The sequence below is a fragment of the Haemorhous mexicanus genome, chromosome 19 (genome assembly GCF_027477595.1).
Source record: "Haemorhous mexicanus isolate bHaeMex1 chromosome 19, bHaeMex1.pri, whole genome shotgun sequence".
Lineage (NCBI taxonomy): Eukaryota > Metazoa > Chordata > Aves > Passeriformes > Fringillidae > Haemorhous > Haemorhous mexicanus.
Genome location: NC_082359.1, coordinates 3,528,360 through 3,555,404, shown reverse-complemented (window position 1 = coordinate 3,555,404; position 27,045 = coordinate 3,528,360). Strand labels below are relative to the sequence as shown.

At 47.7% G+C, this 27,045-nt stretch overlaps 1 protein-coding gene across 2 annotated transcripts; it reads left to right on the top strand.

Moving 5' to 3' along the window:
• Positions 1-254: 254 nt before the first annotated feature.
• CABP1 (calcium binding protein 1) lies at positions 255-26,835 on the top strand. 2 transcript variants are annotated; one of them, XM_059863733.1, is made up of 7 exons: positions 260-1,018; positions 18,082-18,258; positions 21,805-21,835; positions 22,500-22,643; positions 23,901-24,010; positions 24,419-24,566; positions 26,303-26,835. In XM_059863733.1, the coding sequence occupies exons 1-7, from the start codon at positions 416-418 to the stop codon at positions 26,326-26,328; spliced, it is 1,239 nt and encodes a 412-aa protein (XP_059719716.1). In that variant the 5' UTR covers positions 260-415; the 3' UTR covers positions 26,329-26,835. The 2 variants fall into 2 exon arrangements, with proteins under 2 accessions (XP_059719717.1, XP_059719716.1); XM_059863734.1 differs by lacking the exon at positions 18,082-18,258 and having other exon boundaries at positions 255-1,018.
• Positions 26,836-27,045: the final 210 nt, after the last annotated feature.

Below are 27,045 nucleotides of genomic sequence, written 5' to 3'. Positions count from 1 at the left end.
CCGCCGCGCCGGGGGGCTGCGGCCCGGCGCTCCCCACCGCCGTGCCCGGGGCTGCCGGGCCCTGCACGCCCGCCGCGCTGCGGGAGCGCCGCCCGCCGCCGCCCGCACCCCTCGGCGGCGCCGCTTCGCCTGCGGCGCGCCCCGGCCCGAGCCGGCCCCCGGCGGGGGGAGGCCCCGGCTCACCTGGAGAGGCGGCGGCGCGGAGGGTGGGGGGGGCAGAGCCCCGGAGGGGGTGACGGTGCCCGCCAGCCCCCGCCGGAGCGCCCCTGCCGCGGCCTTTGTCTGCGCTGTCACATGGGCCGCGGTGCGGGATTTAAGCGGGTCTCCGCAGGACATGCCGTGAGCGGCGCGCCGCAGCCCTGCCCGCAGCGGCAGCGCTCCGCCCGGCCGGGGATGCGGCTCTAGCGGCCCCGCGATGAGCGGCTCCTCCATGGCGAAGAGCGAGTCCCGCACTTCGCTGCTGAAGGCGGCGGGGAGCCGGCGGGCGGCGGGCGGCCAGCCCCAGCCCCGCGGCAGCCGCGTTCGGGACGGCAAAGGACAAGGCGGGCAGATGGGGAGGGAGCTGAGCCAGGAGCAGCTCCCCGGGGAGCCCAGTGCCCGCAGGCCGCTCTGCCACCCAGGCGCCCGGGAGGACGGAGCGAGGGGCGCGGGGAAGCTGTCACATGGACGGGGGGAGAGTCAGCCCGAGCCGGCGGAAGGAGGTCCAAGGAGAGGCAGCGGCAAGGAACCGGTGCGGACATCCAGGCAGCATCACCACCTCCCGCCGCACGCCAGCCACGGTCACCCCCAGGACCAGCATCAGCTCTCAGACAGGGATGGGGAGGAGGCAGAGGAGGACTTTTTCTTCAGTCACAGGCAGAGGTCCAGCAGAGAGTCCCTGAAGCTCTCGGAAGGCGCTTCACCTCTGTCCAAATCCAGCAGCAAGTGCTCCACCAAGTCCAGCGGCAGCGATCGGTCAGTGGAAGCGGATCCTCTCATCCAGCAGCTGCATCCCATGCTCAGCTCGGTCTTCGGCCAGGTAAGAGGCAAAGCGCCCCTCGCCACCCACCCCTCCCTCTCTTCCCACCCGCTTTCCCTCCGCGCCCCCTCCTCCTGCGGCTCAGGGACCTTCGGCTCCACGCTCCGGAGTCCCCCGCGCCCCCGGGCACAGCCCGCAGCTGTAAATGCACTGCTTCCTGGCCGCCCCTGCCGAACTTCTCCCGGCGCTGCGGCACGGCCGGGGGCGCTGCGGGGTCGGCCCCGAGGAGGGCTCCGCGCCGGGGACGGGGCGCGGGTCAGAACCCCCGGCGACCGCCGGCCCCGCCGGGCGCTGCGGAGGGCGCTCTCGGTGGTGCTGACGGGGGAAGTGCCGGTGCTTTCCCTGTCACCGGGGGAAGTTGTGGCTCTGCCTGCTGAGGGTGAGAGTCAGAGAAGCGGATTTTTAAAAGCTATTTACTTATTAGATTCCATCTCTCTGGCTCCCCGCCTTGCTTTGCTGTATTTGTTTACATCTCCTTATGGTACATTTCTGTACAATCAGCATATGAATCATTTCTGATGGCAGAAGCTGTCAGGAGAAGGTAGTGGGGAGGACGACCAAAAAAAAAATCCTGACCCAATTCCGAAGCCTTCCCAGTCACTATGTTAGAATGGAACAGATGCCTTTGGTGTTTGCAAGCTCTTTTGGTACAAAGCTGTCGCTTTTAGCTGATTTTGGTAGTGAAATTACCCAACACAGTTACCCTCTAAAAATGAAAAGGCAGAGGGAGACTAGCTTGAAATTTTCTTTTAGAGACATCTAGGGATGTTACTGGAAAATGTAATCTCTGGGAAGATTAATGTAACTGCAATCTTCCAGAAGCACAATTATAGGTATAAGCCAGTAGCCTGGGTGGCTAAGTTCCATCCAGCCCTGGAAATGAGCGATTAAACCAGAGTTATGATTTTTGGAGTTTGTTATTGTTGAGTCTTTTCTTTCTTTCTTGTCTTTTTTTTTTTTTTTCCTTTTTTTTTAAATGCGTTTTTGGGAGGCTTTGCAGGGAGCCCATTCAGACTGAGATTATGGAAAGAATTAGAAAAATTTTTGTAATTGGATGGAAGGAGGTGATACACAGGTGATACACCCGCATGTTTAGAGTGTTGTCTACTTCTGTTTGTCTTGACTTTTCCAGATAAAAATCAAAGCACATCTGTTCTCTCCAAAGGACAACACTTTTCCATCCTCACTGACAGTCTGCTGTTTAGGAATTTTACAGTTGTTTTTAACTTAAAACAAGTATTACCCTTCCTGTGCCAATGGTGCATCAGAAGTCTAGATTAAAATTTTGTTGTGACAATAAGGAAGAGCCTGGTCAGCAGATTGATGCTCAACCAGGTTACAAAAAGCCATATTCCAGCACCAGGCTTTGAAATGCCTGGTCTTGGCTCTGATTTGTGCTGTAGTTCTGAGAGAAGTGAAGATGTGTCCAAGAAAAGATTTTAAGTCTATGGAGCTGTATGTCCCCAAAGCATCAGAAAGACAAACAAATTCATGCCAGGTCTCCCACTCATGGAAACCCCTCTGGTTTTGAGCTCAGTCCTTACCTGAACAACACCTTTATTTTACCTGCTTTGCTGCTCACATTCCAGTGTCAAAAGACAGTTCTGAAAGCTGTAAATGCAGCAAAATTTACCTGTGGTGTTCAATAATGCCCTTTACTGAAATGAGAGAGATACAATTCTAATTTTCACTTTTTCACTGAGTACATTGCACCAGTGCTTACACACACACACCAGCATCTTTCTTTTGGAGTGTAGTGTTTTTTATTCAATTTTCTCTCTGTATTCATCTCTCACTTGCTTTCTTTGAAGTAACTGTGACAGAATGAAAATTTAGTGGAGATTTTAGGACTGACTTTTAGGACTGGGCTGTAGTAGATCCCCCTGTACAGGGGCAAGATGGGGAGCTATAATTTTTTATAATTTAGGATACACAAAGAGCTAGTTACATGAGATACATTAAGTTTTTTTTTTGTTTGTTTTTGTTTTTCTTTGGTAGTGATTTCAAAATCCTGGGATGAATAAAGGCCCAGGTGTAAGATGTATGGAAATTCTGTCATGGCACAGAATGATACAAATTTTGTTTCTGTGAATGAAGAAATGAATGCCCAGCATTGTGTAAAAATGTGTGTGAAGGTTTGAAACAGGCAAGGACTTAGACCTGCAAGAGCCCAGGCTGCAGCCTGGGCTGTGGCAGGGTCATAGGTGCAGGCATGTCCAGGGTTGCAGTCTGAGGCTGCAGGTGCTGTAACACCAGTCTGCTCCACCTTGTGATTAGAAGACAGCAACAGCTCAGCAGATAAGTCATTTAATATGAAAAGTTCTTTCTAGCCCACACAGCCCAGTGTGAAACAGTTAAAACAGTAATTTTGCCATACATAGGAGAGGAGCACAGTGATGCATATCACAGCAGCAGAGCACTGTGGTCCAGCAGCACCACTGTATCTCGTTCCAGCTCTACAGATGTGGAACATCATCACCCTGGTCCATGGTGGTGCAGTGATGTGGTCGCAGATGCAGACACTACAGTGGTACAATCAGATACACAGAAAAGATTGCAGGGATGACTCCATGGAGAATGTCATTATTGCAGTAACAGCAAAAAGGAGCAGTTCAGGACTAGAGGGTTGTGTCTGAGGGAGACAGATTTGTAGCTGTGCAGAAAAAAAGACAGAGTGAAGGAAGAAGCGCCGTGTTTATATAACCAGCACAGCAATATAGTGCACTGTGGGTGTGTACTCCAGGAGAATGCTAAGATACTGCCAGAATACAGGATGCAGTGATATTTTATTAATTAGGCTTATGCTATATTGGTGCAGTGATGTTCTAATACCATTAAGCAGTAATACTCTTTTAGGATATTTTACCATTTTGTAATTGAGTGGTACATGAATTAACAAAAGTAGGGTGGTGTAATGATGCATTAAGTATAAGCCAGGATGTCATCTTAGCCTAGTGACATGTTTGCACACCAGCTCGGTGCAGCAGTTGCAGAAGAGCACTCTGCTGTGGACTTTCTGCTGGGCTGGGATGCAGTGTGTGCAGCTCCGAGCGTCTGGAGAACACGGCACTGACAATGCAGTGGTGCGATAACGCAGTCCTGGGGCACAGCAGAGATGTGATACTGGTGCCATGTGGTAGGAGTTTGGCAGTGCACGGGTGTGATAATTGTGGAGTGTTGTAGCCTGACCGAAGAGTTTAGCAGTCTACTGATGTAGTAAGACAATATTCCAGACAAGAGCCATTCTGTACAGCAGTGATCACTTCTGCTGTGATATTTGCAAAGGGCTGCGCTGATCTGACAGCACCATCCCGCTGTAGCAGAAGGCAGCAAGTGAAGTACTACCACCATGCCACAGTTTTGGAAGCACAGCTGAGTTAGCAAGAGGACAACACCACAGACTTACCTGGTGACAATGCAGTGTGAGTATGGGCTGCTTTTATGCGGGACAGTGGGACAGCAGTGTTTTAAATTGGCCCTGCAGTGGCAGAAGCTCAGTGCAGTGTGAGAGCAGTGCTGTGATTCACGGGTGTAGCTGGCAAGAGATGTGTGTATGATAATGCAGCAAAGTGGGAAAATGGCAAGAAAAGGGAGCATGAGGAAGATGTTTCATGTGATTTTGGCCTGATAGGATAGTGTTGGAGTGGCCAAGTGGCAAAAGTGTATTGTGAAGCATAAGGGAGCATGCTTATTACCCCTGCAGAGCAGAAGAGCGTGAGAGTCCTGTAGCGTCTCTCGTGTGGCTACAGATCACAGTTCAGCAACAGAAGAGGAGTGGTGACCCCTCAGCAGCTGGGATGGCGGGGAGGTGGCAGCCTGGCAGCAAGACACAGTTTCTTAATGTGACAATAGTAGCAACAGCAGCACAGAGACCAGGACAGCAGTGCGGTGGCAGCAGGACTGCAGTGCAAGTTTTGTGGCATTCCCGGGGCAGCGGTGGTGTGGCTGCAGTGCCCACGGTGCAGCAGCCGCCTGGCACCTGGCTCACCACGGCTCTGTACAGGGACTGCGGCACAGACAGCCACCGCTTCTCATCGCTTCACTCCTCCTGTGCCTCAGCGCTGGCCTAGCTGGCATTTCAAGAACAGCTTCTTCCGGGCATTTGCTATGCAATATTAATTTGTAAGCGATCCTGCCATGTGAGACCTGAACGTTTTCAGAGCCATTTAGCTTTCACACCCTACCTGACTGTTAAATTTTTCAGTGAAGTGATTCCCCAACAGTATTCTGTCAATTGCCTCTGGTAGCATGGGGATCAAAGGGGTCAAACAATTGCCGTAGAGAATCATGAAATATTTACAGGGTTCTGCTGTTAGCACTGTGGCCAAAGGGGCTTTTGTGTTTCTATTTGTACAGGGAGTTTAAAGCCTCTCTTACACCATCTCCCATTCCCGCTTTAATGTCAGTGTCCACATTACCATTAAAATAGGGAACGAATCTTTCTGCATTTCCTGAGAAATTTTCCTTTTATTTTCTTGCTCCATCCACCTTTATTCTTGAGCTTTAGTTCTTAACAGGTTTTAATGGACCTTGTAGCAAACTGGGATGACAGAAGTGGCCCCGTTTTGGGACAGGAGGTGACCCCAGGCTGTCTGTGTTGAAAGCATATCAAAAACATTCTCCTCTGACCAGCCGAGAGCACGTAGGGAAAAGGTGCCTTGTCCAGCCTCTCACCATTCTGGTCTTCTCTCTCATCTGCCAGATAACTTTGTTCCCTCCAATGTCTTTGGCTGCAGCTGATTCTAACAGGCATTTTGCCTAAGAGCAGTCACTGCATCAGTACCATTCTTGGAGATCCATCTATGGAGAAGTAGGAAGCCGTGGCCAGTCCTGCCTGGGTAGTGTGGCTCCTGGCTTAGTAATGGAAGTTTTCAGCTGGCCCTGTGTATTAGCAAGGGAGGCTGCAATGGAAACTTTCATGTGTCACGCTGAGGGGTGGCAAGGTAAATGTGGAAGGTCTGGGTTTCCAGGTGCTCCCGTGCTGTGTTGTGCCTGTAAGGCAGGTGAAGCAGTGGCACGTCAGGGCTCCTGACAAGCTGAGACAGTCTCTAACTAAACTGCTCATTAACACTGTTAAATCGGCACAGTAATTTGGGGTGAACAGACTTCTGGCTTAGCATGACTGACCGCCGAAGTGGTGCTGGTCCCGTGGCACGGTCTTGGCTCACGTGGAGTATGGAGTGTGGGTGCACAGATCAGGAGGCAGAAAAATCCCGGAGAAGTGCCGTATCCTGCACCAACTTTTCCTCCGTGTTTATGGCACCTCTGAAGGCTTACACCGGCCCCAAAAGGGTCGCTGAGGGCACGGGCGGAGAGGGAAGGGAGTCCCCGTGGCCGCAGGGGACAATCCCGCGGACAGCAGTATTCTCTCGGCTGCTGCCCGTCCCGCCGGGGCTCCCGGGATCGTTGCTGCGGGCGGCCTGTCCCCCACGCACTCCGCCGCGGGGCTCCGGGACAGCGGGGCTGCGGCGGCCCCGGCCCGGGCTCCGGCGGCCCCGGCGCGCCCCCGCGCGGCCCGGCCACCTCGGCCCGGGGCCCTTCCCCGCCCGGCGGAGCCGCCTTGACACGGACCCGCCGCGCTCTGGGTTCCCGGAGCATGCTCTGTCCCTGGGCCGCCCGGTGAGTGTCAGAGCCGCGGAGAGCCCCGCTGTTGCCGTGAAGTAGGCGAGAGCCGCTCCCAACTGCGTGTTCACAGGGGTCCGGATACCTGCGTGGGGCCCGTACAGCTTGCGTGCTTCCATCCCTGCATGAGTTGCCACAGCCCATGTCCATGCATGTAGATTGACATAAAAAGCCTTCATGTACATGTCTTGTCTATGTACACACAGCCTGCTCGTGCAGCTTCTGCTAAATCTTCTGTGTGGCTACACAACCACCTCTGTACACGCTTATGCATTCCTGTGCTTAAAACATCGCTCGGCGTTTGTGTGCACACCTGCCTGCTGACACCCGCCACACCTTCCAAGGTACGTCTCATGTTTTTATCTGAAATTAACCCAGACACAGAGAAACATTGTTGCACTTGAGCATATCCACTCACTTCCCCCTTTGCTCAGCTTGGAGAAAAGTTCATCACATTTATTGCTTGTAAAGAGCTTGAGGGATGTGAGCCAGACGTACAGAATCACTAAGGGGCAATGGATAAGCCTCCTGCCTACAGCAGGTCTGCCAGCGAACATTAATCTTTGTCAGTGATTTACTTTTTAAACAAATCTGTTTTTAAAAGCTATAGAAAGACATCAAAATAAAACCAAGCTAAAAGAACATTCATTAAATATTCTATTCATGAAATATACAGCAGCATGATCTAATGCACTGAAATACACAAACCTTCTGGTTAGATTCAGTTTATCATTGGAGAGGAAAAAAAGCTTTCAGTAATAAATTAATCATCATTTATATAAGTCTACTGTCCATTTTGTTAAGCTTTACCACCTTGATTTTTGTTTCATGCAATCCTGCGTTTCAACACAATGTCAGGGAAGTTTAGCTTTAGATGTAGTGGCTGGGCTGCAGGTTGTCAGCTGAATTAGCTGTGATTCTTTGTAGCTTTCCAGCTTCAGTAACTGTTTTTCCCTGATGCATCCATGAGTGGTATTGATTTCCAATAACAAGCAGCTATATGGTGTGCATTCAGTAAAAGATGTCTAGCTAACTTTGGGCTCCGTTTCAATAATCCTCTGACATTCCTGTGACCTTAGAGAGCAGCAGCAGTGTCCATGAACCTGAGTAATCCTTCAGTCAAATGCCCCACTTAAAAATAAAGAGAAAGAACTGTTATAGCTATGGTCATATTTAGATTTTCAGTAGCTTTCTTCACTAGCATAAGACCATGAACTCTGTGCTATCCATGAATGAAGACATTAGCAATATTCTAATATTTCTTCCACCCATTCCTCCCCTAGAGTACTTTGCCTCTTGCAACCATCTTTGGAAGGAATACACAGCACTGTTTCATCCCACTCAGGCAAAATACATTCTCTGCATTTGGAAGGAAACAGGCAATGGTGTAACATTGGGAAGCATTATGTCACAACAGCTGAAGGCAGGAAGTAGAAAAACACCAGCAACCTCAATGTGTTCTGCTGAAATAAGACACAAAGGGTTTGGATACTTTGGGACCAGTTGTGTTGAGGTATAGTCAGAGACCTGGGATACACAGTTTGGCCCTTTTAAAGGTGCGGTCAGATCCTTACTTAAATTAGAAGTGAGGCAGATCTCTGTTTTAGGGTGGCACATCTCACATAATGCTGCAGGGTTGGTTTGGACTTTTTCATTGATGTTGGTTTCCAGGCCTCTGCTCCTCTGATGATCAGCCATGTTTTCAGTAGTACCTCAGTGTGCCAGCTAAACAGTGACCCCCTGTCCCTCTTATTTCCAAAGAGGTGAGAGAGCCAGGCAGAATTAGCTGCTTTTGCAGTAGTCACAGTTGGATGGAGTGCAACAAAACTCCTATATTCTGGAGCAAAGACAAGGAACCACATAAGGTTTTTTTTAAACAACCACTGTGCTCCATATACGTGACAAATCCTCACAGCAGCTTCTGAGCTGTCAAGTTTGTACTTGTCTTTTTGTAGCCCATTGATGATCTTTAGGATCATCATCAGCAAGTTTCCACAGTACATTGTGGTCTGGCCAACGCATCTCCTGCGTAGGAACTTGCAAGTTGGGCTAATGCAAAATGCTTGGATCAGATCTGCAGGGAAGGTGTCAGGAGAAAGCACGTTCCCATCTATTTTCATCTGATGCAAAATGAAGCCAGCTATTTACAGACAGAGCTGTTCGAAACAAAAGTTGACAGGGAGTCCAGTCTTTGTTACCTTGAGAGGAATAGAAAATATCCTCAGTCTTTTTAATAAACATTCTGTTGTTTGTGATTGATTATGATCCAATTGCTCTAATGGAGGAGAATATTATGCACAGCATGAGTCAGCAACACTTTCCTCCTGGAACAGCTGACAGCAAAGAAAGTTCCCAAACTCTCTGCAGCATTCCTTTCCTTAGATGAGAATCTGGACTGCATCCACCAGTACCTGCTTGTGCCTCCCCTTGAGATGGACCTGAACTTGTCTGAGTGGCGTATGGAACCATCCAAGGTTCATTTGAGGTTAGAAGACACAACTCAATGTGCAGCAAAAGCACTTGGGAGCTGATGCAGAAGAAGAAACAGAAATCAGTCACAGAAGTTCAGAGTGCCAATGCATGTTCCAGTGGTTGGGAGCTTCAAAATGAGGTCCTTGACAGAACAGGCCACAGGAGGATGTTGCCTGCTCCAAATGGTTAGGCTCATCTGAGGTCGTTCAGTAGACAAGAGTTTCTGTAAAACAATGTTTCCTGTAAATACAGATCTGTAGCCACCAGGGCTAAAGGGTTATTGGAAGCAGATTTGAAAGCTACTAATCCATGTATGCACTCTCCACTCTGAGGTAGGAAAAAGTACAACAAAAATTCCTGCCCTGTTAGGATAAATAAAGTAAGGGGATGTATTTTAATATACTAAATGTTTGAAGCATTTAATGGGCTCTTGGTAGAACTATGGACTTCAGTGAAAAGATTTTAAGAAAGAGTTTTCCCTGCTTTACTATACAATACCCATTACCTACTGACATTGCCCTGTAGCAGTATGTATGTTGTGTTGAGAACAATAATGTAATGTTCCAGCACATGAAGGACTCTGCACTGAAACAGGCCTAGCATCTGTACAGTCCCCATACAATCCATACTTCCACTGAAAATTTTTGCCAAGCAAAGCTACACTTTGATAAGCAATCACATGTTTTGGATTGATTTTGTTTTTTCTGTTGTGTCTGTTGGATATTTGCTGCCACTAGATAAAGCTTCTGGCACCTGCCAAGTGATTAGCTATGAGGAGTTCCAACATTTTCCTGTGAAATGAGTATTTCTGCCAAAGGTGCCAGCCCAAAGCACAGCACTGCTGCTTTTTAAAGTATCCAGACATATTAAATGCCAAGTCAGCCAGCCTTCTCCCTTCCATGTGCTCAGGTCAGTCAGCATGCCAAATGCTTCTTTCCCATGAGCTGACACCTTGCTCTGTGCTAAGCTGCATCCCTTGAGGTCTCTGCTCTCCTCCTTGCATCTCGGGAGAAAGGGAGGGATGCATGAACAGCAGCAAGAACTTGCATTTCACAAAGTTCTTACAGATTTTTAGAAAGTTTACAACAGAGACACAGACCTTAAAAGAACAGTGTGATTGCCACAAAGAACAGTGTGGGAAAACCAGTATACATGCATGTGCAGCCCTCCCACATGCATACCGACTACCCCAGATATAGGCATACCCACAGATCAGCACCTACACAGAAATGTTTCTGACACACTTATTCTCAGCATCCTGTTCTCTTACAGCAGCATCAGTTGGAGGAAGGGAGAAAATATGTTCCTTCTAACCTAATCTTCTAATGACCTTTCTGCCAACTCCACTTTTCTTGCCTATCTTTAAGCTACCTGTGGTGGTGATGGGAACAAGATCCCGCTGTAGAGAGATTTTCCTCCTCAGAGCTCAGCAGGGGCTGTCTGCTAGATTGTGGTGTCCTGCCCAGTTGCTTTTAAGAGAGTCAGAGTAAATAAGGAGATTTAAAAATTGTTTATGATTGCATCTCTTGGGCCTCTTGCAGCTCCACTAGAGTTCTTACGGAGTGGAAGGATTGTGTCTGTGCTGCAAACCTGGTGCACATGGGATCCCATTCCCTCTTCCCTTCCTGGACTGCAAAATCCCTGCCAAGCCTAGCAGGTCTCAGCCCTCTCACTCTGCCCTGCACGTTTCCTATAACTGCCTGTAACTGCAGGGAAGAAAAGCTGGAGAGTAGGCAAACACAGTGATGGCTGTGGCTGGCTCTGAATGCTCTGGTACAAACCAGTATTTAGAGGGTCACCATCTCGTTGAGAGGCTTTTAGAGCTCAGTAAGACACACTCCACAGCTGTATTCCAAAGCTGTCCCACAGCAGTCTGGGAACTGTGATGGATTTTTCTGGCAGGAGATGTCTGACTCCCTTTCTTTCCCCCCCCTCTCTGGGACAGTGTGGGAGATGGGCACTTCTCAGTTGCAGGGTGTTCCTAGCCTCTGTGCTTCCTGTCAGGGAGAGATTCATTAGCAGCAGAAAGGCAATTCTCTCTCCTCTCTGCTCTGGAATTGAAGTCATTTGTCTCAGGAAGGAGCCCAGGCGCCTCACTCGCTGTGTGGCAGCTTCTGCTCAAGGGAGACAAGCACTTCGTCAATAAACAAGGAGCCTGGGGAATGGCTCCAGCTGACAGAGGACATTATTAATGACTGGCACTTTGTCAGAGGGTAGATCAGCCTCCCATTAGCTGCCTTAAGAGGGAAAAGAGAAATAGGGCCAAAGATGGAAGCCTGAGAGCAACTGGGAGTTTCAGCATCCTCCTGCGAAGACCCCACTGCAAGGCCCAGGGCTGGCACAGCCTCCAAGGAGTGACTGGATTTTTCCTCAGCATCTCCTGTGACAGCAGGAGACAGGCCCAGCTCAGGAAGAGTTTTGCTTTCCACCCTAGCATGGGTGGGCTCTGCTATGGAGGTCTTCCCCTCTGTCCCCTTCTCAGTCTGCCCTGGGTACAAGGGGAGGACAAGGAGTGTCTTCCAGCATGTCCTGGTTTTTGTTTTGGAGAGCCTGTGGACTTTGTGCAGCTCCTACCAACATCATTAAATGAAGAAGGCATTCAGGGAATCTGAGAGGAGGCTGTCCCACTGCCTTCAGTCTTGGGAAGCTGTTAGTACAAGGAAGAGCAAGAAGCACCATTCCCTATGGCCATGCACTTCTGTCTGTGACTAACTGGAGAAGTTGCAGACTTTTGTCATAGTTAGACTCCTAGACTCATCTTCTTAGGTGGAAGAAGCCTCTAATCTCTAAAGCAACTGTTGAGTCACCTTAGAATCATACTTAATTTGCCACAGCACCATCAGGGTGGAAGGAGAAATCCCTGCTTTGTTTTGACATTGACAGTTCATCCTTTGTCCTACAGCCCTAGAGCTGCCAGGAGAGCGAGTCCTTGGCTCCTTCACAGAAAGCACGTGGTGCAAGTACTCAGCCTGTGGAGCAGGTCTTTGTAGAAGCTTTTGTTTGGAACTACACTTGCAAACAAAGGTGTGAAATCTTTCAGCTCAACACCAGTGTCCAACCAGCCTGCTGCATAACAGGGTGTAAGATCAGTGGCATCCTGGTCTCCAAGGTGTTTGAAGGAAGTAGCTCTTCATACTTCTTATCACTGTGGAGCTGCAGCTGTGGTGCCTTCACAGCTAAAGGTGTATTCACTATCTTGCTCAGATACTGTTGCCTGAGTGTGATTATGTGTTTTTTATTCAATATAAATCTCTTTTCAGACTGAATGCTCTTATGCTCAGCCTGAGATCAGGAAAAAAATATATTGGGGACTCATCCCTTTTCTTTCAGAGATTATTCTATGCTACAGGCATAAAGTCCAAAGTATACAGCCAGCCCTAGGTTCAGGTGCCTCTTATTTATTCCAGGACTTGGGCTCTTGCAAGTGAAATAGATGGCTCTGACATCAAAATTCTTTGATTCGCATTATCTAACCTGGGGCTGTCTAGATTTAAGATTCGGGTGTGAGCCCATCTTTGGCAGACTTGGGGGAGTTAAACTGCCAGTTGATTTTTACTTGCAGAAAGCTGGAAAAACTTTACTGCAAGACTGGCTCAACGTCTCTCCCTTGTGGTTAAATATTACTGTCCTGGGGCTGAGAGTGTTGTAGGGTCCCAGGACTGCTGTCTCCAGGCTTGCTTCTACTGTGACAAAAAAAAAAAAAAAATCAGACACTTCTCGGTCAGCTGGTATTTATAAGATGAAACAGGTCCCACCCAGATAAATGGGTCCATTTCTGCTCTGAAAGGAGCTGTGGTCTGCTCCAAGCCCCTAAGTGGATTGCCTTCTGGCCAGCCTACTGCAGTGGTGATTGAAAAGCCAAGAGGAGTTAGAAGGGGGGTGGGTAGAGATGCAGTGTTCAGAGGCTGTGTGGACCCAAACTAGCTAGATTCACGGAACTCATCACTGAAATCACTTCTTGCATTGCCTCTCTGTTTTAATTCTCCCTGAAACAGCCATCTCCTATGAGTGAAACAATCTTGCCTGCAGATTGAGGGGGGTGGGAGGGATTTGAGCATTAATCTGATGTAGATTATACATCCGCCTCCCTCTCTCCCCCCTTCTCACTCACTCTCTCTCTCTCCCTCTCTTTCTGTCTGTTTCTCTCCCCTCCCTCTCCTTCCTGCTTCATCTCTTCAAGAAAGTGAACATAAAGTAAAATACGGAGAGAGAGAGGCAGAGAGAGAAAAAGCTCCCTGAAGAGGGAAAGCCCCAGCAGCCAGTAGCTGTTTGGATTTGCCTGGTGCTGCCTTTCTTGCTTTGCTCCCAAGGAATACCTTTAATGGGATCAATTGCTTCAGTTCCTTTATAACCAAGTCCACCGGAAAGGCAGCCTCAACATATTATGGGCAACTGTGTGAAGTCTCCTCTGAGAAACCTCTCTAAAAAGGTATGTTCCCTGAATCAATCCAGCCCTGCTTCTTGGGATGGGTGACATTGTGGGCAGACGAGAATGGGAGGTGGGAGAAACACAGAGATGAGTGTGAAGGGTTCAGCTTCTTCACCAGAGTTTTTCTGTAAGAGCTGCTCATGCAAGTGCAGCCAGTAGAGCCCAGGATGCTGAGAGCCATAATATGTATAAATAAATGTGGGTGTAGGCTCGTGTCCTGCTCACTGTGTGTGTACAGCTCTCCTCTGGGTATGTGCAAGCATGTGCTTGTCGATGTGCACAGTGTGCTGGAGCCCTCCTGTCAGGACAGGAGTGAGCTTGTGCTTCAGCTGAGAGTTACCTGCTTGAGTAATCATGTGTGTCATGGGTGAAGGGACATATATGCATGTACAGGTGAAGGGTCACATGTCTGTACATGTTGCCATTGCTGTGTAAGAGTATGCACACCTATGGGCCCATCTGAAGTACGTGTGTGTCCTTAGCTCTTTACATCTCTGCACAGGCATCCCGAGTGCTTGAGCAGGTTTGCTGTGAGTGCAGAAGGCATTTCTGTGTATCACACACATGCCCTTGCTTTTATGGTGCTGTGTGTGCTCACCTGCTGGTGCATGTCCTCACAGAAGTCTGTGTGTAGACATGCACGTTTTTATGTCTATCCATCCTTGCATATGAAACAATTAGTTCTGGTATGTGTTTTGGGTACGAAAGCATATTTTTCTCTGTTCTGCTTGTCCATACATCTGTTTGTGAGTGGATACACTGGGCCCTGGCTGTGTGTTTGTGCATCATGTTGCACGTCAGCGTGGCCCATGTGTCTACATGCTTGGGCCCAGCTGGACTTTGTGAGCTGCCACAAGTATCTGTTAGGCTTCAGCCCACAGTCTACTCTGTGCTGAGGTTTTGCAGTGGTCCTGGGACAAACTAGATTCAGGAATAATTCTGCTGTTATGGGCTGGGTTGAAATGGGAATGACATGCCCCAGAAACATTTCTTGTTTGACTGAGGAAGACCTTACAGCACTGTGTACCTGTCAGCCACACGGTTCTCACGTGGCATTGCTGCAAATCTAATAGCTCAGCAAAAAGCTATGCAGTTCATTCTCCATAAATGATAAAGTTATGCTGATCATCCAAAGTATAGCAATGAGATGCTGCCTCTGTGGAGACCTTGACAACAGTGAAATGCCACTGCCATCATGATGCTTTATCCAGGACACCTTGCCACCTGGGAAAGCTTCTCTGCCAGGGAGCTGTCTGGGAGAGAGAGGACCTCCATCACAGAGTTTCTTTTGGCTGCATTTTGGCCTCTTCTGTATAGAAACACAATTTACTTGTTATCTTGGCTGCTGTAAACAAAGCCAGTAATGGCACAGTGCTGCTGTGGGGGAGCTGGGATACTTGATGAGGGAATTCATCACCGAGCAGTTAGGCAGTGCTGAGACCAGTCCTGGGTCAGGGTGACCTGCAGGGAGATGTAGAAGTACAGAAGTAGCTGAGGTTCACCCAAATGTTGCACATATGAAAAACCAGCTTGGTTGCTTGTAGGTCGCCTTCAACTTGGAATAAAAGGAGTTGGCTGCAGCTGTACAAGGCGATTGCAATTAAAGTCTGACAGGTAGCCAGGCTGCTTGAATTGAAATAGATTCAAGAACCTGTAAATTGTGTTGTCAGTCTTTGAGGTAATTTATGCTTTTATTCCTAAAAGCTGCTCTGAATAACTCACTTTGTGCCTAGTTACAAGGCCTGGGATGTCAAGACTGAAGAGAAAAAGTTGCAAAGCTGAATGAGAGCGTTTCTCAGGCATCACTCTAGTGAGCTATGAAACAAGGCACTCATCCTGACAGGTCCTGATACTCTGCCATTCTTTTCATCGCAACACACATGATTATAGTGGAGACTTTACAGATCAGTCTTAACATTGCCCAACTTCACTTGGCTGTCATATGATCCCAGTAATTTTTCTCAGATTTTACTTTGAGCAAACTCCTTTTGCTGAAATGTGAAAGAGGAGGGACTGCAGACAACACGTGTGGAAGCTGCTCTTGGGTGACAGTCTGAACTCTCGAATACATGATTTCAACCCAAAATTTGGGATTCACTCCCAGGCACCAGCTGTCTTGGTCTAGGTCTGGATGACACCAGGGTGCCTTGCTTGTTCAGGCTGTGACTCCCTGTCTGTTGTTGGAAGCTTCAGTTTCTTGTTGTCACAGTGTCCCCCCAGGTGATCGTGGAAGCCATCCTGGCTGCTTTTCCCTCTAAGAGATTTGCACTTGGGATCGAGGCCCCTCTTGGCTTGCTGTTCTGCAAAGTCCCTCTGACACTCAGACCAGAAATGAAGTTAATCCTGGTGTGCTTCTGCTGTGCAAAAATTAAAAGCCTTGGCATCCAGGTCCCTCACTTCACCACACCTCTCCACCACTTTGGCCTCTCTAGATCAACCAAGTGTCTTCCCACTCCATAATCTGCTGGTCTGACACAGCCAAGGGCTGGACTTGGCCAGGAAGGTTAGTGGTCCTTTGCTAAGAAGGGAATGGGAAAGCCTGATCTCCCCAGTCCTATTCTTGCATTTTCCTTGCCATGCATACTGCTGTTCCCCTGTAATGGGTGGCTGATGTTTCTTTGCCCCATACCAATATCAGAGCTCCCTTGCCCTCTCTTCTGCGATGTGGAAGGAGCATGGTGAAGGGAACTTGAGTGGATATTTGCAGGAGAACCTGTGAGACTGCTGGCAGAGGGAACACTGAATTCCATAATTCCTGCCTGCAGTGACAGTGCAGGGCAGGGAGCCTTGCTGAGCTGTTCACCTTGGTATTCTGGCACTGCAGCAGTTTGTCTGGTCACAGTCCTCAGTGGCTCTTGGCAACTGTTTTGTCAAACTGGCAACCACTAGCGAGACAGAAAAATAATGGGATGACTATTACGAGGTACTGCTGTATAGCTTGGTAATAAACTATTGACTGGAAGTGTCAGCAGACAAACATTTGGGACTGTGGGGCTTTGCATCCTTCATGTGGCTTCCCTGGAATTAAACACCGATGTGGGGTATTTAAGTGATTCATATTATTTGGTATACTAAACTGAAAAATGTGCCAGGAAATAAAGCTGATAATTTTGAAAATACATTGCATTGATGTCACAAAGCTGTGTAGCTCAACACAGATGTCTTGACATTTAGCTGAGCTAGTAATATGCCATTCGTGGATGGATGCTCATCTTTCAGTTTTTTAAGGACAAGTGTCCTATGTGTCAGAATTAATCAGAGACCAATTCCTTTCTCAGCCACAACTGCAATGAAAATGCTTTTCTGCTTCATCATTTTCTTTCTCCCTGGCTTGCTTTTTGAGTTATTTTTGTTTTGATGCTTGATATTCACATGACATTATACATGAGCAGATTGGTGTAAGACTGTGTACAAAAAGGCAAATTACAAGCCATGCATGCAATGTAATAGCACATGACAGACAGCAAATAGATACAATAGTCTCAGACGAGTGTGAATAGGGAGTGTTTGTGTCTGGTCTTTTAGCCTGAAAATTCACCTCAGGCTTTCAGGAAAGGGTTAATAGAGACAATGACAAGTGACAGAGCTTCTCTGATCACCCCTGGGAACGTTGGCTGTAAAAGTAGAATCATTCCTGAAGAGGGATCTAATGTATGATTAATGTTTATTCTGTAAAACCAAGGGTCCTGTGGGTTGTGTTGGCTTTTTATAGCTGCATGGGAATATCAGGATAAGAGGTTTTTTGCAGAGCCAGGGAAATGCATTTCTATAAAAGGAAAGCAGCGCCTCCTTATAAAATCCAGTGCTGGATTCTGTTCTGGAGCCTTAGCTTAGCAGGACGTGTGCACTTAGAAAATGTGCAAATGCAAACACTCAAAAATGTTGTGCCCGTGTCTGATCTCCACTTTGGGACTGTCAGTGATTAAAAGAGGCCAAGGCAGTAAGTGCCTCAAACCCTGAGGATGTAACTAATTAGTAGCTGCACAAGGCAGCGTGAGCCTGCAGTTGGCAGGGCCACCTGATGCTGTAAATGGTCTTCTGAAAACGTGCTAAAGCGTGTGATGCTGTGTTGCTGAAAAGTAACGTGGAGCCTGTGCAGTGGCTTCGTGCAGGCTCTGCCTGGTCTCCGGGGGATGCCCGGGCACGTTTGCCCGGGGCACGGGCTGGCACACGTACTGTTAAGTTGGGATGTGCTTGTCCTTTGCAGCTCATTCAAAGCAGTGTTAACTCTGGGGCTGATTGTGGGAGTGTGGCACTTTGGGCTGTGTCGGGGTAGATGTGAGCAGTGCTGAGAGTTTGATGTAATTTCAAAGAGAAATTCTCGTGGTTGGTTGTACTTTCAGCTTTTGAAAGTGAACTCCTGGACTTACTGCTTCTGTACAAATCCTAATAGGCCGGTGGGGGGGACGCAGTGTGCGCTAGATGAAAGAAATTTAGCAATTATGTCTCTGCGAGGCGGTTCAGTAAAACTTCAGAGGAACGAGATGGGGAGGTAACATCCTCTGTTGTGTTGTTTGCTTGCTGCTGGTTGGCTGGGAAGATCCGCCATGACGAGAAGACGAGCTATAAAGCTGTCCAGACGAGCGAAGAGGGGTCGTCGGCTGGCGAGTACCAGGGTCCGCTCATGGTGCTGGCCCAGAACTGCGCCGTCATGCACAACCTGCTGGGGCCAGCATGCATCTTCCTGAGGAAGGGCTTCGCAGAAAACAGGCAGCCTGTACGTAAGTTACACCCAGCGGGGCGAGACACGCACAAAGCCACGTGGACGCGAGTCGGGGATGCGGAGCCGCCCCCCTGCTCCGTCTGCGTGGAGCTCTGTAACTCCCAGCCCTGGATCTCGAGCATTCCGGCTCCAGCTCCAAGTGCAGATAGAGTCACAGGCAAATGTCTAACCTGAAGGATGTGCAGATACCCTTGTGCCTAAACACCAAGAAAGGAGGATTCTAAACTTGCAGCTATGGAAAATAGATCCAGGGCTACACTCGAGTAGCCGTAATCATATGAATTCATGAAAACGTTTTAGGACTTCAGGACTTGCCTGTGATCATATGGACTCAGGAAGAGTCCAGTGCTCAAAGCTGTTATTCCAGCAAGACACCCATCTCTCATTCCCAGGCTCAGATTAGCATTTAAAGCCTAAATAGCCAGTTAAATGCAAATCAGGGCATCTGTATTGGGAACAAGCTGTCCATATTTGATACTGTTCCTATCAGTTCACAATGAGCACACTAGTACCAGCAGATATAAGCAGACAGCTGCCTCCTCACAGATACCCAGACACGATCTCTTGTGCACTGGCATAGCCAGCCTGACACTGCAGCAATCCCAGCCAGTTAAACCGAGGAGCATCAGGCTGTCCTTATATTTGCAAATAGTGCCAGGCTACCAAATGTTACTACCCTCCCACATGGAGAGAGAGAAATAGCAAAACCACTTCTATTCCTTCAGTCACACCTATTGTAACTAGGTGTTCACGTGCATCCAATGTATGCATTTATATACAAGCAATAAAAATATCTGCTTGTATGTATGCACCCCAATATTGTGTCTTTACAAGAACTAAAACATATTTTTGCCCCCAAACATTATACTTCTACAACAATGTGAATTTAAAGACAAACAACCTAATATGATTAACACACCTTTTATGGATATGTGTAAGTGCATATGTGCATTTTCAGATATTCACCCAGTGCTTTCCATGTTCTTGTGGTGAAACAAAGCTGACCCCAGTTGCCTCAGAACCAGAGGTTTATTGCCTCCGTAAGAAATCTCTGCTTTTGTGTTGATATGGTCATCTACAGCTGTAGGAGCCATGTAGGTCTTTATTTCTGAAACCTGTGCTTCAACCAACAACTCAAAAAAGAGTAATTAGGTGTCATTATTGATCAAAAGGCTTTTGTTCTACCTAACCTTCAGCCACTAAGTGATCACACAGTTCCTGTGCCAGGTCACTAGAACATGAAACACACTCTTGCACAGGTACACTTGCTGACCTGCACAGAGCCACCTGTCACAGGAGATAGGTCCAGCTCCCTAGTGGACAGCTGGACAAGTGTCCATCCTGCTTAGGCCATGGAAGCTCACTGTACTCTGAGAGGTCTCCAAAATAGGATTAGTGATGTCTCTAAGTACCCTGATGTAGAATAAGTGCATCTAATACACAGCTTTACTTTTACTGACTTTCTAGGCTGACAGGATTTCTTGTGCATAGAACAGAAATAAATGAGGGTAAGACCATTAAGTATAATGGACTCTCTGGGGGTCACCTCTGCTCATATCTAGGATCTTAACTCTTGGAATAGTTTTATTCCTCTCCCCATATGTTCTCCGAAAGCTGTAGAGTGATTCAGCCCATTTTGTCCCAAGCAGTTTTACTCCCTAATAATTTTAGGGGATCTTTCAAATTTAAAACAGAAAACCTCTTCCTGATGTTAGTTATCACTCGAGTCAGATTTTTGAAGGGACATAAACCCTCCCCCTCCTTCTGCATTTGCAGTTTCTGGCAAATGCAAATTCTTTGGTGTGCAAAATTAGAGCCAGTGCTGAAGCCCCCACTTCTGACAAGTGTCACCGATGTCAGTTACAGTGCGGTCTTCAGTGAGGGAGGAGGAGGAGGATGGTCTTGTGAGGACTGTGCTGGAGGAGGGCCCGGGTCCTACCCTGGCCACTGTCACAAGACAGCAGCTACCATGGGTGAGTCATGGCACCCTTTGCACTGCAGTGCTGGCACTCACAGCCCTGCAGCTGCTGTGCACCCAGCCACTATCTCCAGGGATCAGTGTTTGCAGTCTCTGGAATAAAGTGCACAAGGTGCTGGAACTGATCACGGGTGGTTTTCTTCTGTTATTTTATCTAAGGCAGGAGGGCAGTTATGCCTCCTGCATCCGGTCTGAGGAGATTGAATTGCTTTATTACTTGGTATTGATGAAAGCAGAACAAATGGGATGACATGTTTGAAAATACCAGGTCTGTGAAGGATGAAACAGCAGAGCCAGCACGCTCTGACAGTTCCATCCAGCACAGAGATGCCTCTGGGAAGGTTATGAGTGGCAAGCTGGTCATTTCTCTGGCACAGCCCACTTCTGCACAGACGTGAACCAGTGTGTGTCCTAGTTTGCTATGCACTCTGAGCAGCTGCCATTAGAGTTTCCAGAGGAGCCTGTGGTTAAATAGCAAAGGATCATCCTTCTCAAACTGATCAAAGGCACCGTCTCCAGGCACATGTGGTGAAGCTGGAAGACACCTGGAAGGCAAGGAGAAACTCCCCACAGTTGAGGGGAAAAGCCGAGAGTGAGACGACAAAAGAGATCGCGTTTCTGTGTTTCCAAATTCTCAGATGTTTTGGATTTGCCTGGGAGCCATGAGAGGAATTAGAAAGGGCATTTAAACCAGAAAGCAGTGCATTTCCATGCTCATCTCTTCTTCCTGGTGCAGTGTTGGAACTTTCCTATACTCTTATATCCTCCCCCTTCTTCCAAGAAATTCAAATTGGATGTTTGAAGTTGCAGTGTTTCCTGAACATGGTGAATCCTTGTCCTGTTTCATTTGTGGATGACCTTGATAATGTATATGTTGTGTGTCTGCCTTCATGACTGGTTTCAAAATGCTTGTATATGGAGTTGAGGCTGGGGGGAAGGGGGAAGTTACTACCTTTTTGTGGGGACAGATTGTAGGAGATGTCACTGAGACATTGACTGTGAGAGACCTCATGGCTGTTGCTGTCCTGCCAGAAGGACAGAGATCAAGCAGTGATCTGAGCAGATGATAGTCTAGACCTGCTGGTTACAAGGACTGCTTCCAGCTGCTTTGATCTGTGTGTGTCAGCAGGAAGGGCAGTAGAAATACAATCAGAGCTCCAGAGGAGATCATAACTGCTACAGGGACAGTCTCTGCTCCAGAACTTGGTGCTGTGGAATGATGAAGCAGCTTCTGAAGTTGCCAATAATACCATCAGTGGGGAGGCCACAAGTCTTGCTGTGTTGGTCCGGGTCTATTCTGTTCAGGGACCACCTGTCACCCCCCTGTCCACCAGATGAGAGGGAGAGGGCTTGCAGAGAAATGTGTGCAGGTTAACACCCCTCTCTTTGGGAAGGAAAGCTGAGAAGCCTTCCTAGGTAGATGGTATTAAACATGTCATCACCTTCTTGTTTCTTCTCTCACTTTCTGGCTTGTTCCAGAACCCTTTGTACCAACAAGTGTTATTTTGAAACTATTTCATGGCCAACAAATATCTTTAACATAATATGTTCTCTTTTTGCAGGATAGAGAACTGCGTCCTGAAGAAATTGAAGGTAAAATTTGTTGTTCCTTCTTTGTCCTCTTTCTCCCTGCCCAGTGAAAACCTATTGGCTGGCCCTTTCATGGTGGCCCCTGTGGGTTAAAATTATTTGAGGCAAATCAAGGGAGATGATTACTGGAATAATTCTAGTAAAATAAATAATGTATAAAACTGAAAGAGTTCTGACTGTGAAGGAATTTGCATCCATTCCATATTCTTCGGGGTGAGAGGATAAGTAAGTTATGGGATATTGTTTGTTAGGGAACTGCTGTCCCTCCAGCTCCCATAGAAACTGTTGTGGAGCATGATACTATAATATGGCTCCAAGGAAGCTGTCTTACCTGCTAATCCCTACAGTGAGGGATATGTAATAGACTGCAGAGGTAAGTGTTGGAAAAACTTACTAAGTGCAGTTTCTTTAGGGAGCACAGTTTAGCAATGAAGTGTTTGTGACACTTGAAGTCTGAGCAAGCTTTCCTGCCAGGAATGGGCCAGCAGCACTGCTGACAGAAGAGCTTAACTTTGCTCCAGTCATTGCCTCATGTAGGGAGATCTGCTGGGAAAATACTGAGTATCTTAGAGAGTCTGGCTTCATAAAGTGCTGTTTATTCTGGGGAGTTTTCTTGGAAAAGGTATTTCAAGCTGTCACTGACAATATTGTTCTTCCTTTCCTGCAGAATTAAGAGAAGCCTTTAAGGAGTTTGATAAAGACAAGGATGGGTTTATTAACTGCAGGGACCTGGGGAACTGCATGCGGACCATGGGCTACATGCCTACCGAGATGGAGCTAATAGAGCTATCCCAGCAGATCAACATGAACTGTGAGTAATACACACCCAGCTGTACCTGCCTGTTGCTGCTGTGCCCTGCATCATTGCCTCAGGCTCTCTTGGTCTCTGGCTGCCTCTTTTCCTTTGGATTTTTCCCCCCCTCTCTTGTTTGGTTCTGATTTTCACTTCTTGTCATCTCTCCTGTTTGTTTGTGGTCCCTAGAAGTCAATGCCTTTGTTTTTGCTTATCAAAGGGACTGTGTGGACTGTGCTGTATATGGGAACAAGTGGAAGGGTTGTCCTTCATGCTTGTCAGGTATAAAACTGCCCTTAATGTGTGCAGTCAGGCACCGGTGCACAGGTTCTGTGTGTTGTCACATCGAAGCTGTTGTCAGATGGTGTCAGACTGAAGGGCGACCCTGGGAAGATGGGGATGCTTCATTTGGATGGGTGATGGATGGGCTGTTGGTCTATGGTGGCTTTCTGTGTATCTGCTGTGTGCCTGGGGATGGGCTGTGAGCAAGCTGTGCTGGCAGCGTCAGATGGGAGCATCTGCTGCAGTCATGGAAAGATGTGACAAATGCATCTGATTCACTGTAACTGTGTTTGTGACCCTTGTCTTTCACCATCGTTTTTGTCAGCCCTCATCTGTGGCAGTGCAGGGTATCACCCTCAGCCAGGTGGGGAGAGGCATATTTAGTGCATGTTATTTCTGACACAGGATTATGTTAAAAGGACAAATTACTTGGTCAGGGGAAGGAGAACAGCTGTGACATATGCAACCAGTCACACACAAAAGCAGGTGGTAACCCTGGCACACAAGTGCTTGGGAATTTGAGAGTGTTGCTGACAGCTCTCAGGGCACTAACAAGTAAAAGAACTAATACAAGGAATAAACAGTTGGACATACATTAGCTGCTGTAATAGAGCAGGGCTGCACCAGTGCTGCAGGGCACTGCCCAGGCTTTGCAGGAACATCATGCTGTGCCCTTGCCGTGCCCTTTGGCACAGGCGCAGCAGAGTGTTGCTATAAGCACTAGAACGATCAAGCCTCTGATACATACTATGTGATGCAATAAGGGTGGGACAGTCCCTGGCAGCCTAGGATGCAATAACTGGGGCTCATTCTGCCCAGCCCATAATCCAGAAAATACAGGGTAAAACTACCTCTCCTTTTCTTTCCACTGTCCCACACCTTCTGTGCTTTGCTTCCTGGAGGGCCAAGCGCTCTCTGGGGCACACAGAAATGCAAAGTGAGTGCTGGCTAACTTATGGAGTTCTTACACACAATCTTTCATCTTGTCCCAAGTGGGTGGCCATGTGGATTTTGAAGATTTTGTTGAGCTGATGGGACCAAAACTTCTAGCAGAGACTGCAGACATGATTGGTGTAAAAGAACTCCGTGATGCCTTCAGAGAGGTGAGTGATCCCTTCCGCGTGCCCCCAGAGAGGTGAGCAACACAAGACAGGATAGAGAGAAGCCCCACTGGAGAAGAGAAGAGGAGCAAGAGAGAGCAGCACAGTGGAAGATCTAGAAAGAACCCAGTCAGGCATGGAATAAGGGAAGAGCAGAGAACATTGCTAAGATAAGGGAACTCTTGAGGCAAGGAAAAGAAAAGCTGGTGCAGACACAGCATTCGCAAGGGTTTTCTGAGGAGAAAAGACAGACTGGATCCAAAGAACACTCAGAGGAGGAAAAGGAGGGACATGGAAGGAATGGAGAAAATACAGAGCGCTTAGGAGCAAGACAATACAAAAACCAATCCAGATCAAGATCTGTTTCCCTTAACTGTATTTCCCCTGCTGGTATTTTTCATGTACTTGCAGTTTGACACCAATGGAGATGGGGAGATCAGCACCAGTGAGCTGCGAGAAGCCATGAAGAAACTTCTCGGGCAGCAGGTGGGTCACCGGGATATTGAAGAGATCATCCGGGACGTGGATCTGAATGGAGATGGGCGTGTGGATTTTGAAGGTGAGAAGGGATCAATGCTCGCTGTCCATCTCCCCTGCTGTGAGTCAGAGTTTCAGATCAGAAGCTGAAGTGGAAGACTTGCATGCTCAGGGCCCATGGTTCGGAATTATGGAGAAAAAAATAACTTCATTTTTTCAGTCAGATGAACTGTTCATTTGTGTATCATTTCTTGCTGCATCAGTTTCCATTGGGCCTCCATAATTCTAGCATGGTAAGAGATAGAACCTGTCATACAGAAACAGATCCTGATGCACACAAGCTGTGCCTGCCATTGTTTTATGGGGCATTTTCCTTTCTTTAAATCTATTCCAAGAGCTGTGAGGTATCTGAATTGCTTTGGAGAATGCATTACACCTTTCATTTCCTCTGGCTCACCTTTGTTATATGCCTTTATAGAGAATTTGTTTCTGTACCCTTGTGCCAGAAGATGGTCACGTGCCAGCTGTGCTCACTTATACTGCAGATATCTGATCCCTAGGTGTCATGTTAAATCCTAGAGATAATTAATTTCTTCTCACACTTGTCATGCCAGAAGGACTTTGAAAAATTAGAGTGGTTAGGCTACTATCCTAGCCATTAGGTGTGGCAGGAGCAATATTAATAGAGGCCAGGCTTTCTGGCAAGGAAGCAGTTGATATCAGACAGCTAAGAAGCTATAAGAGCTGGAAGGGTGTGAGAGTGTGGCAGGCTGCTTTTTTCCCCTGGTAGAAATCCAGATGTCCCTTTGCAGTAAGGGTGAAGTACTTGAACTATGAAATTAAAGTAAAATTGGCATAATTTTTTTGGCTCAGCAGTATTCCTGGGTCTCCTACATGACAAGGCATCTCAGTCGTCAGGATTACTGAAGCCTCTGAGGGCTTTGAAAATATTAGAATACCACCAGTATCTTCCTAGAAAGTATCTGGTAGCTGCAGTTGTTCTAATGCACTGGCTGATCACATGACAGTAGCTCTCCTTGTTTCCCACAGCTAAATTATGTTAGACAGCTAAAATACATGAAATGCTATCCCAGTATCAATTTCTCTGTGAGTTACCACTTTAGTTGTCAAAAGACACCTCTATCAATGGAAATGGAGAAGTCAAGGGGGTAATTTCCACTGCCCTGTTCTTTGCAGAGTCATTAGTTCCTCAGCAATTCAAGTACAGAATGAAAACACATTTATATTTGATGGCATTTACACTCGAACAACTGCAGTTGACTTCACAAACTGCAGGGTAGTTAAGAAATAGATCCAGGGTATCCTTATAGTTAACATGTATCTTTAAAAACAAGAAGTCCCTTAAAGTAAACTTTTCTCTGCAAGAATGCCAGTATAGCTACTAGCACAACTCTCATGCTTTCCCACGCTGGTATCTCTGTGAAGTGGCAAGTTTACTAAGAAATCATACCGTGTTCCCAAAACTGTAAATCAAGGTTCCCTGAAGTTACAGTGAAGGGAGACAATGCTGGCTGTAGTGCTGCACAAAGAGTTCCTTGTGCAAACAAGACCGTAGGTGGCTGGGAAGGAGTCCAAGGCAATGAATTGACCTGCTAGAGGGATCTTATCACCATATCTAATGCAAGGATTAAAGCCCACGTTGTGTGAGCTCTCAGGGCCAGTCTCAGAGTGCACAGGCTTTGCTGGCAGCCTGGGGACTCCCAGTCTCACCCTGGCTTCTCTCTCCAGTGAATGAGAGCTGGGTTGGGGACCATGGATGCCTTCTGGTTCAGGGCTGTCTTGTGTTGTTGATTGCAGAGTTTGTTCGCATGATGTCCCGTTGAAGATAATTCTCAGCTAAAGAAGAATCAGCACCTTAGAGAGGGCAGAAGAGGACCTAGATGGAGCATCTAGCCCCGGTGTTCCTACAGGAAGGTTTATCGGCTGGCTGCAATTAGGACATTGCAAGATGACCTGCTGCTCCTCCCTCACGGTGGTCCCCATGCCCCTCCACCCTTTCACACTGTGAAAGACTTGCAACTTCCTACAACTGGAACCATTCCTTGAAGAAGATTGCAGGAAACTGCAGAGCCAGGACTTGCCATGATGCTTTCATGGGATATTTGCAACTTTAGACTCCTCCTCCCCAGCTTTATTCTCCCACCAGCTGCTGCAAAGAAAAAGCAGGAGAAATCCTCTTGGCTTGGTGGATGAGAGCGAAGCCATTGGGACTGGTGGCAGCCTCAGGGCGTGCTCTGCACTTCTTGGTTTCCCTTGGTGAACCGTGTCTGTGTTTGCTGTCTCAGTGTGTGTCCATCTGTGTGGAGTTATTTATGCTTCCCCAACACTTATTTGCATCTCCTGTGGTTATGTTTACCAAGAGTAAATTCAAATATATGTCTTGTGGGGGGAAAGTGATAAATATGCACGTTGAAATGATGTGGAGCCTGGATGTCCCTGTGAGAGGTGGTGACTGGGCTGGGGGACAAGGGCTTGGGCAGATGCACACCCCTGTGTCTGCACCAGGATCCAGAGGCAAGTCCTTGTTGCAGAAAGGGGAG

Excerpts from the sequence above, each read along its gene's own strand:
- CABP1 (XM_059863733.1), top strand. The coding sequence starts at position 416 with ATGAGCGGCTCCTCCATGGCGAAGAGCGAGTCCCGCACTTCGCTGCTG. Across the intron at positions 21,836-22,499 it reads GCGTCCTGAAGAAATTGAAG|AATTAAGAGAAGCCTTTAAG; the intron begins GTAAAATTTGTT and ends CCTTTCCTGCAG. Across the intron at positions 22,644-23,900 it reads CCAGCAGATCAACATGAACT|TGGGTGGCCATGTGGATTTT; the intron begins GTGAGTAATACA and ends TCTTGTCCCAAG.